Genomic DNA, 11,183 nt, shown 5'->3' with positions numbered 1-11,183 from the left:
TTTTTAAACAGTGCTAAAGCATAAACAACATTACCTTATAGAAAACTCCACCCTGACTGCTGCGGCATAAAAGAGGGATTATAAAATGTCAGATCAATTGAACAAGACTCCACAAAGAAAAACATGACTGAAACAAGTCTGCACTTAGCAGGAAGCGTCGCTGTCTCTGCTGACTGCGAAAAATTGTAACACCAGACGCCTAGAAAACGAAGTATTTATGTTTTTATTGGACAATGTGAAGTCGCTCATTTTATTTTTTTAAAATACATACATACATACGTACATACATACAGTTTTGTATAGATAATACTTCTCATCAAATGTGATTACTTTTGGATTACCTTCAGTTCATAAGTCAGGTATATTTCTAGAATGAATGTGTTCAAAATACATTAGTCGTTGTGTGTGTGGATGTTTATGTTTTATGTTGAATTTATCAAAAATATAATCATGTAATATTTTTATTAAATGTGGCTAGTCTTTGACTTGTGCTAACAACTACACTAGCTGCAAAATAAGACATCATTGACATGAGCCCAAAATTTCTTACAAATGTTTATTAAATAATATGCAAAATGAGATAGTATGCATTAATCACAGTAGAGAATACTGATCACTTACGGACATTTTCATATTCTGTAAATAAATGCAGATTGAAACACACAATACATTCATATATAGATGTGTATATGTACAAATATACAATGACAGTCAAACAGTAAGACAATTTATACAAGGCTTTGGCAAATACTGAGCATACAGTCTGTAAAACACAATAAACAACAAAAAAAAAAATCATTTAAAATATGTACAAATGAGCAACAAAAAAAGAGAGAATTCCAGTGCAAGATCAGTCTTTTTTTTCCCATGAACTGGTAGCAGCCTTAATTTTGTTTTCGCAAAAGCGATTGGTGAGAGGTCAGTCCTGAGGCAGCTGATTGGTTGATGATGGGGATGAGCTAGTTTGAGGCGGGCGTAAACACGTTGAGGGGCAGCGCGGTTCCCGGGGCGACGGGCGGCTTGGCGGCGGAGGTCTTGTTGAGGTCGCGGACTTCGGCCTGCCACGAGGGAACTTTCTTGGCGGTCATGTGCCGGCGGGCGTGCTTGGTCAGGTGGTCGCTGCGCATGAAGCGCCTGTCGCACACGGGGCACGCAAACTTCTTCTCGCCCGTGTGCGTGCGGCGGTGGCGGGAGAGCTCGTCCGAGCGCGCGAACTTCTTGTCGCAGCCTTCCCAGTTGCAGGTGAACGGTTTCTCTCCTGAATTGGGACAGCAAGAGTCAAACAGTCATCAACTGGCATTGCGTGTGACCCCAACCTGAGGTCACCAACCTCCTTATCTCTGGAACAGTGATTTACATGTGTGCTCACTGAACTCTTATTCAACACTTTCATCAATGAAACTAACAACTTTATCAATGAAATGAAGATTTTTCAAAGCAATCCAAACGCATATTAGAAAATATTATCTTAGGATTGCCGCATTGGATAAAGACATACAAACATCCTGTATTCCTGTATCCTGACCCATTTGACAGCAGGAAATGTATATATCTACCTGTGTGAGTTCGCAGATGGGCCTTCAGATGGGAGCTCTTGAAGTACGTCTTCCTGCAGCCCGGAAAGTTGCAGACGTAGTTCCGTCGCCTGGACAGGTCGACCTGGGGGGCGCCGGCGCTCTGGCCCGACGGCATGTAGACGGGCGCGGGCGCCAGGGGCAGCAGTTTGGTGTTGCCCAGGGTGACCACCGCCTGCGGGCACTGGGAGACCTGGGACACGGGACACGGCTGGGGGAGCACGAACATGACGGCCCCCTGGGGCACCGCCTGGCCCACGAGGATGGGCTGGGCGAGGGACGGGGCCTGGCGGAGGAGGGCCTTGGCCCCGGGCTGCGGCTGGACCTGCGCCTGGATGAAGGCGGAGATCACGCCGGGCTGGCCGCTCACGGGGAACATCTGGCAGAACAGCGGAGGGCTGGCGACGGGGGGCGGGGACAGGGCGGGGCCAGTGGGAGGAAGGGGCGGAGCCATGCTCTCGGGCGACGGAGAGCGGCTTTCCTTCTTGACCCCAGCGCACGCGGGGCCGCCGGCGTTTTGGGAGGGGAGGGCGGAGGGCGGGGAGGCCCCGGCGAGGGGGCTCCGCGGCTGGGCCTCCCCTTCCCGCGGTCGCTGGGGAGGGGGAGCTGTCTTCGCCAGCCTGTGCTGTTCAGCGCCCCCTGCTGGAATGTGCTGGCTGGAAGACCTGTCGCCCGTGTGGCGGATGACGCTGGTCGCCATGGCTCTGCAGGGCGGCGCTGTGCCCGCCACGCCCTGCCGGAGGTGAGTGTTGGCGCGGCGAGGCACGCCGGGGCACAGCGCAGACGAGACGCTCCTCGGCCCCGCGATGGGCGCGGGGGAGGCGGCGGGGCTCTCTGAGAAGCTGGGACTGTGAGGTGGCGTCATACACTAAAAAACACAGTGAGCACACGATTCAGCTCCCTGTCCACTGAGCCACAACAGGCCACAGCATCATACATTATGCACCGTAAAAACCAATGCTACTTCACTGCCATAGGCTCCACCCATAAACAGTAATACACTGAGGAGAAGTGAAACAAGGTCACATACAGATATTGTGAATCTCATTTTTTATTGTCCCATTGATGCATTTCAATAAAAATATTGATAACTAATGTAAACTAGTTAGCTAATGGGACATCCACGTATTAGTTCAACAAAGCCAGAGAATATTAACACAAACAAATACAACCAAATTCAATGAAAATCTGTGCTAATTAACTATGTCAATAAAAATGTCCTACAAGTAAGTTACTCTACAGTTATAGTGAGGGAAGAAACTGAATGTTCTGTTCAATCGTTTCCACTTAAATATTCAGGAAAATTCCCATTATGCTACAAACATTCAGCAAGGGTACTGCTTGTACTTTAGAGGGCTCTGCTAGAACATTTTCAGTATGACACAGAAAAGCCATTCTAGGGTTTAACAGGAGGCACCTGTTTCTGTGTATTTAATGTAGGGGCAATTTATCTACTTCTCTGTGGCACTGGTAAAACTTGGAATGATGTCTGGACTAATACACTGAGCAATCATTTAAGCCATTGTCAATATGAACCTATTCAACGGCATCCATATCCACAACTTAAAATGTTGCTTTTGAGGACAGGATGAAAATACTACCAGTTTACTGAAGAATTTACACCTGTTGATCAGAATCATTTAAATAAGTCCTGAATTCGTAACTGAATATTTATTGAAGAAGAAGCACTGAACTGAAACTCTTTTTAAATACTCCAAGCAAAAAAAAAGAAAAAAAAAACAACAACGACCACAACAACAAAATGGGAGCCATTCCCACAACCACAATAGATGGAAAAACCACCACATATCAGGGAGGGACATACAATAAGAAGGCACCACCCATTTTCTCCATCTCTGCGCCGGTGCAGTTTTGCTTACCAGTGACGAGAGGGAGACAAAGTCCTTTGGGGTTTCCGCGGGGTCCGGGTGCTGCAGGAGGGAGTCGCAGGAGTCGGAGGTGGGGGTCAGTGGGCGGGGCTTGTGCGACCTCTGACCCCAGGAGCTCATGCACACCAGCGCCTCGGCCGCCTCCAGGTCATGGTACTCCAGCGCGCCGCAGGACGACTGCTCGCTGTTGTGCCTCTTCCTCTCCAGGATGGACTCGTAGATGTCCATCAGATCCGGCTGAGAGGGAGAGCAAGGGAACCACACGCTATTGCCAATGATAAGCACATCACAGCCTTTTCATGGCTGCAGTCACTCAAAACAAATGCATCTGAGGTTTTTCACACAGCATAATACCACAAATGATTACATCTTAAACAATGTCATCCTACAGTTGCCACAAAGACCACTATGCATAAGTGACTATATACATATATATATATATACATATATATATATACACATACATATATTACATTTTTTACATTTATTTTTCATTTAATTTTATTTTTTATTAATTTATTTATTTGCAGCAAACTGTATATGCACGGGGTGAAGCATTTCACAGTGATTTCAAGTAGCACTTATCAGTGAGGTGCCAGACAATGCAATGTCAGGACAAATGACAAAAGCTGGGCCTCCTAAATAGCTGTCGGATGAGTACCGCGGCTAAAGTAATGCATGGAGAGCTCGGACAAGGAGTGGCAAGCCTGCACATTCTTTCCCATCATCAGCTCAATGCCAAACTGCACGTAGTGCGAGGTGCTCCGAGGGGCCACGGCACAGTGCAGCGGTTTCGAGGCTACACCCAATGTCTCATATAGCGAACGACTGCGGAGCGAGGAACCTCCCATTGCCAAATATAGACCAGCGCGCCCCCAATGCTGGACGCCCGTGCAGAGACCGTTGCAAAGGCTGCGAATGTATAAACACCAGGAAGTCCTCAATTCGGCATCGATTGCCTGGCCGTGACCTAAACCACTCCCCACAACTACAACAGTTAGCTACACTGTAATCATTTTCAATTATTTTGCTGCCACTTTGATGTTGCAACAAAGAAACCATATAACGTCACTCAGTCGATCTCTTTAATAGCACAAGAAAATGCTGGCATTGGCTTGCAAAAAAAATTGAGGTTATCTCGTGTCACGCATCAGAAGGTTCAGTACGAAACGTGTAATGCATGAAAATTTCAATCAAAAAATGTGAAATTACTATCTGTCAATGATATATTTCATAGGTATAATATATTAGACTGTTGTCAGTTCATATTTAATCAGTAGTCGCCTCTAATCTGTATGAGCACAAGCTATTATTCTGTTAAATTGTGGCTATTTTATGATTACTTACCAGCTGACAATATACATATTTAAAAGCAAGCAAGCAAATTATCCCCTCTGTTTAAGAGGTGGTCAAATGACACAAAATGGCTGATTAGATATGACTGGCCAGCAAGAATAAAATCATGGCTATAATGGATATTGAACAAGCTACATAATGAATCAACGCTACATAATCCAGAAGCTTGGTAGGTGGCTAACATATAACATTACAATACCTACAACTTCCCCTTGAAAATATATACCTAGCAAGTTAAATTCACTGGCAAAACATGTTCTCATTCAACAAACCGCATATGAAACAATCTAACTAGTTCGTTAGAAAGCTAGAGCTACATAGTAAGTAGCCTAAGTGAGCAAATAAATTCCTAACTAAAACAAAGGTAGCAGGCTAAATAAACAGGTGTTAAGTCCTCAGAAAATATACGTTACATTACGATTATAACTTACCCCACTTGACTCCTCCATATCCGAACTGTGTCGCGACGTAAAAGTCAGCATTTTGAACAAATTTTCCAGTGACTGTCAATAACCAATGCAACTGAAGAGAGAGTCACCGTGAAAGCCCTGTAAACAGTGAACATAGAAGTGAAACTGCTTTCACCAGCACAGTCTAACCTCAGCTGTGTGTGAATCAGAGACGAGAGAGAAAAAAAAGAAAAACAAAATTCAGGGAACTCTGGCGGGTGGCAACATGCTTCCAATCAAAAACAAAGGTGTATCAGACGTTATCCAATAGAAACAAAGATAGCGCGTGATCAACGCATGATCGCTGGGCCATTGGAGGAAATAGGGTGCGTGGCTGTTGGAGGGCGTACCGGGGGAGTCAGCGGTGTCAGAATAAACCCGGTGAACTCGAAGCGAGAAAACTAGGGGAAAGGTCGTAGCGCCGAACGAGCGGAATCGTGAGATACTAGCACGCGTCTGGCTTGCCATACCAGGAAAGGCAGCCCTGCGCATTCTGCAAGCACAACAAAGAACTCACAATTATCCGCAGTTGTATGGCAGCCTTGGGAAATTGTTTCGCGTTTTGAAAGTGATATATAAATAGACAGTGTTTCGAAAAATATTTTATACTTCGCATGTGATAACAGTGTTGTGATGATGATAAATATAACAACAACAACATCATCACCAACAACAACAATAATAAAGCACCGTAAAATGCATGTGTAGTTAATTTGTTTTTTAACTGATTTTTCTGTAAGATGACGGTGCACACGAATCACCAAACCAAAGCCTACCCATTGCACAGATGTCCATAAACACAACTGAAATATACAGAATAAACAGTAAACTAATTTGTCAGTTAAGACAGATTTGTGTAGAGTCATTGACAGAATAACAGTTTTCATTCCCTTAGCTCAAAATGTTATTTAATAAATAAAAACAAGTAAGCATATAAAACATCTATGCCTGAAAACATGTCCCAAGTTGCTCTCCTATTGGAGCTGATAGGCAACCTCCCACCCTTCACCCCAACCAGCATTCCCATTGATGGTATTGAACCCAATGACTCCACTGCAGGGAGGTTGTAAACAACCATCCTTCAAGGAATTTAAGGGTGGGGTCTTCTGACAGAAGGGAGCTGGTCTTTGCCTCTTTGTAGTAGTTGTCCATTAACCCTTTAACAGGACTTTGTATTTTATTTACTACCAAAACACTCTTTAGAACCCTTTTTTTTGTGGCGGTGTGTTATCAAGAGCATTCTGCCGTGCACAAACAATGAAAGATGCTTATGTAGATATATAATGCACGGACCATGGGAAATTATTTAATCTAAATCTGAAGTCTGAAGTGGCAGGGACCTGGGAGAGAACAGAGTCGTTCACACCCTGCGCGGGCGCATTAAATTCAGCCTTGCGGAAAAACAAGTTCACATCGACCAAGAATTTCAAAACGCTTCCTGCGATGTATGAGGTGGTGAAACAAAGTGTTGTTCATTTCAAATTCTTTTGCTTGTGCTCTTACAGAAGCCAGAAGAATCTCAGAATTTGTGATCATTTTTCGTGGCTGAGCAGAGGTAGTAGTATAATCTGAAGGATCGAGATACTGCACTGAATTTCTTCAGTGAAGCTGTAAAAATGGATAGAACATCTGCTAAATGCTTAAATGTAAACTGACATTACTGTTGAACCACTCATGCTCTTAATAAAATCTCCACTGAATTGAAGTACAAGGGAGACAAAGGGTGAACTAATATTAATGCAGGATGTCCCATTATTCCTATTAAACCAATCAATGCCATGTGTTCTAGTAATAAACCAAAACGCCACCAATATGTTATGGAAACTATTGCACAATCCCTCTCGCTCAGTGCCTTCACCAAGGCCAAGTAATTCATGGTCATGACATTTTGAAATATGTGTTACCGTGGTCTGTCTTTCCTCGGTACGAAATGAGCCCAATCAAGGGGCTGTAGCAATCCTCTTCCTCTTTTCTATGTAAAAAATCTGTTTTGGGAGTGCTCAGAGAAAGCACTGAGAGGGTGCCTTGTGGTGCACCTGCCAGCGCCGCGCTGAGCGGTGACGTTGCCCTGGTGTGGCAGGGGAGGGGCGCTGTCCTCACAGCTAGCGCGTTAGCTCAGTGTTTGACCTCAAGTGAGGTGCAGCTCTCGTCTGTGTAGTGCACAAGAGCGCCAGGAGGAAGGCTGGAGAGGCAAGTGGGAGGGAAAGGGGGAGCGAGAGGGGGGCTGTCTGTGTGTTAAATAAGTGGAGCAAATAACTCAGCTGGAACTGGAGGAAAGGTTACGCATACACACCCCCTCCTCACTTTAGTGCTGTGTGGGAATGGGCTAGCAGCAAACTTATGACTATTCTATGAACAACAAAAAAAAAATCTCACATATCAACATATCTAACTGGTATTGGATTACCCACTCATGCATAAGGACATACTTTTGTGTCATTTGGGAAAGGAGACAAACGTTTTTCTTATAGTCTCTTTGGCCCAGTCACTTAAGGATAGTGTCTAGCCCTGAATTTCTTCTTCATGGTTTTAAAAATTATTTATGAATACTGCCAGTCTTTACCCCAGACAACCTCTCATTTATATATCAGGAAATTAGAGTTTGAGATTGGCTCCCTGTAATCTGATTGTTTCTAGCAGGTTTTATCCAGTGTTTTTCTACAAGTTAACGGTTAAACTGGCTGGAATCACTCCAATTTGAATTCCACCTACACAAGATGATTTATTTGCCTGGAAGTAGCTGACCATTGGTTTATTAGAAAGCCTATCATGAGTACCTTAGCAGGCTTATCGCATATCTCTGTGAACTGAGTAAAGTTCATAGTACTGTAAGGTTAGGCGTTTGACAAGCATGAAGGCTGCCAGGTTAACTCTGTTGCCATGTAAATACACAATTTGTAATATTGTGGAGAAAACCAAAGCTTAGTCATAAAACAACAACAACAGGCCAAAGCACACATGTAAATATGATAATTTTAATGTTTCAACTAATTGATTAATTTTTTTAGACAGTTAAATTGTTGCCATGGCCTCTTGTTGATTTGGACAGGCATTGACTAGCATGTGTTTCCACTTATTTTTCACTTTGCAGGCTGCCAGCTAGGCCAGCTAAACTGCTCCAGAGGATTGCACTGCTGGTGTGATGTCACAAATATTTGACCAGAGGAATTGTTTGTGGGTGATGAAATGGGAGTTATCCTGTCAACAGAAACCCGTACGGCCTCCTTTAAGGAGTACCTCTATCAAATTCATACTATATCCTCTGATCGTTAAACTTTGCTCGTAGCTTGAGCTTGCCGGTATAGCTAGTTCTCTTGGTTGGATTCTTTCCTTTTTCAATGCAAATTTGCTATCCTTTTCACACTGTCCACCTTTCAGGTATTCAGAACATCCCCTTGGGAAGGTCACTGGAAATAGAAATTGACAGTATGAATTGAGTCATCAATATACAGTATATGGCTAAAACATGCATTTTTTGTTTTAACACACGGAGTGACCTTTTTTACCTTGTAAGTTACATTCTTTTCATATTTGTACATCATGTTTGGGTCATGTAAAAAGGGAGGGAAAAGGACTTATCCGAATGAGCAGTGATGTGCAAAAGCAAATGAAATGCTAGGATCAATCTGTTGCCCTGACATACCTTCATTTGTTGCTAATTGGCTGGCTGTTGTCTTGGAAACCATAACACATGTATCACGGTTTGGCCGTGGATTTTCTGGGCCTCCTTGGGGAGGAAGATTTGATGCTAGCATTCTCTGGAAATAGGTGTCCTTGAGTAAAGAAAAGAGAGGAGTTTGGATGACGAGGGATCCTTTGTACGCTGCAGCGTTCAGAGTTGGGAGGAAGGTCTGTAACATGTTTTTTGAAGGCATTCCACCCCTGAAAAGGCACTTCTGCCTCACAGAATCAGCAGAGCTAGCCCCTCCTCGTCTCTCTTTTTGTAGGGCACTGTGACCCAGAGACTATCAAGCAGTGCATCTGTGATGGCACGCTCCTTTTTCTCACTATTTCATTGTGAAATGAAACACCCTGCGCTGTCCTCTTAATTATTTATTTCTTCTTTTTTTTTGTTTCTTACTTTTTTCTTTATTAGGACATAGAGTGGAAAATGATATACATTTTTGGCACATATTTGGGTATCCAGTATTGTGAAGCTGCAAAGGATTTTGCAGAAAGCGGGTGTGCGGTCAAATTCTAACTAAGGCATCCAGTGAAAAAAGGACCTCAGACAGTTGTCACAAGCTAGGCGATCTTATTCTCTTCAGCTCATGCTGCTCTATCTGTTCACCCATGGTGTTCTCCAAGCCTGTTGGTAGCATTTGCATATATGCTGTGCTGAGGGGCTGCGTGTGAATGCCTGAGGTGCAGCGGCAGATGCTGTAGGGAATGGCCTTTTGTTCTGGAAGTGCACAACACCCTGAGGTCAGTCTCCCTGACCTCAATTATGTGACCTTTGTTGCCTTTTCCCTTCTCCCACCCCCTTCTCCAAGCGCTCAGGTTCTCTGGAATTTGGGGTGCATGCCTGGCTCAAGGGTGCGAAGGGGCAGAGCAGGGAGTTCTGGGACATGGGCGGAAATCCCCTCTGAAAGTACGCAGACAGCACCAGGATTCCTGGAGAACCGCTTCGGCGTGTTTTACAGAAACGTGTAGCTGGGCAGGATGTTGATATGGATCACGGTCAAAGAATGTTATTTTGGAATCGCAAAAAAACTGTCAAGTGGGCTCCTAAGGGGAAAGGATAACTCATGCAGTGCAAAAGTTATTTTCTGCAGCAGCTTTGGTTATACTAGGAGAAAAATAGACCTAGGGCAAACCTTGGTGTGGACAGCCTTGAAAGGCCATTGAAAGGCCATGTGTGTGCTGGCTTTCTTTAGCTGAAATATATTAGAAAACAAGTGGTTTTTTAACGCACCCCCGAAAAAGTAATAAATAATTTCAGTTCCAATGTTTTATCAATCTTAAATCATAACTGGTTGTGAAATTACTTAGAATTTTATAGAACTGCCGTAACTATTCTTTCAATGGCAAAGAAACAAAAGTGGCATAAATATCAATATTTATAGGAGTACCAAGGCCCTTTAAGGTTGATTTCCATGTTGCTTCCTAGTGCACTACTCTTCCAAACACTGATCTTCGAGCAATGCAAAGGGAGACGAATCTGCTGCTCCCTGCATTCATCTGCCAATCAGTCAGAGATTAGTGTTGAGGTACAGCATCAGGGAGCAAGGGAGTGCTTTTTAATGCATTCAGAAGTGCTACTCTGACAAATATTAAACTGACAAACTCAGTATAGTAAACAGGCTGGGTATGTAGGGAAATATTCACACATCTGTGCTTTGTTTCATTGCCTATATGAGGTTCACCTGTTGTTTGGGTATTTCTTTGGCTTTATGTGCGTTGCGTTCTGGTCCATGTGGTTTCCACAGCTGGCGTCTGTGCTCAGTCTGAGAAACTATGTGACTGGTGTGTGAGGGCGGGACTGGGACTGGATATGAGGAAGTTTTTAATGCGAGCGAAGAAAAGACCTTCGTTAAAGACAACACATCCATTTAATGCCATTTATCCAAATCTAATTTCAAATCCCAGAGTACAGGACAAGAAAAAGGACTGCTCAGCTTTACCTGAACTGCTACATTCCCCCCACTGACAGGTGTGGCCCACTGAGATACCATTACCTGAGATTCCCGTTGGTTGATGTGAAATTCAGATTCATATATAAGGAGCCTGTATGAAACACAGAGATGTGATGAGTCTTATTAGCATGTGAAAGGCCACAACCGTGAAACTTCTCATCCAGTTTAAGGCTTACTTCTTCTGTTTTTACCTTAGCAAATTCTGGTGACACTCACCAGTGCTGCATTTTCAGCATTACATAACCCATGTGCATGGCTGAACTGAGACATCAAGGTAAA

General features: G+C 44.0%; 1 protein-coding gene across 1 annotated transcript; it reads right to left on the bottom strand.

Annotated features, from left to right (window-relative positions):
• Positions 1 to 537: 537 nt before the first annotated feature.
• klf11a (Kruppel-like factor 11a) lies at positions 538 to 5,451 on the bottom strand. The gene is made up of 4 exons (XM_035423972.1): positions 5,251 to 5,451; positions 3,455 to 3,700; positions 1,557 to 2,442; positions 538 to 1,258 (listed from the first exon to the last, which is right to left on the bottom strand). Exons 1-4 carry the CDS (start codon positions 5,299 to 5,301, stop codon positions 960 to 962), a joined length of 1,482 nt encoding a protein of 493 aa, XP_035279863.1. The 5' UTR covers positions 5,302 to 5,451; the 3' UTR covers positions 538 to 959.
• Positions 5,452 to 11,183: the final 5,732 nt, after the last annotated feature.

The sequence above is a fragment of the Anguilla anguilla genome, chromosome 6 (assembly GCF_013347855.1).
Source record: "Anguilla anguilla isolate fAngAng1 chromosome 6, fAngAng1.pri, whole genome shotgun sequence".
NCBI classification, from domain to species: domain Eukaryota; kingdom Metazoa; phylum Chordata; class Actinopteri; order Anguilliformes; family Anguillidae; genus Anguilla; species Anguilla anguilla.
This window is presented reverse-complemented; position numbering and strand designations above follow the sequence as displayed.

Bases quoted from the DNA above. Each gene is read 5' to 3' on its own strand.
- klf11a (XM_035423972.1), bottom strand. From the start codon at position 5,301: ATGCTGACTTTTACGTCGCGACACAGTTCGGATATGGAGGAGTCAAGT. The intron at 2,443-3,454 runs GTAAGCAAAACT...TGTGTTTTTTAG, and splicing joins TTGTCTCCCTCTCGTCACTG to TGTATGACGCCACCTCACAG. The intron at 1,259-1,556 runs GTAGATATATAC...GTCCCAATTCAG, and splicing joins CCATCTGCGAACTCACACAG to GAGAGAAACCGTTCACCTGC.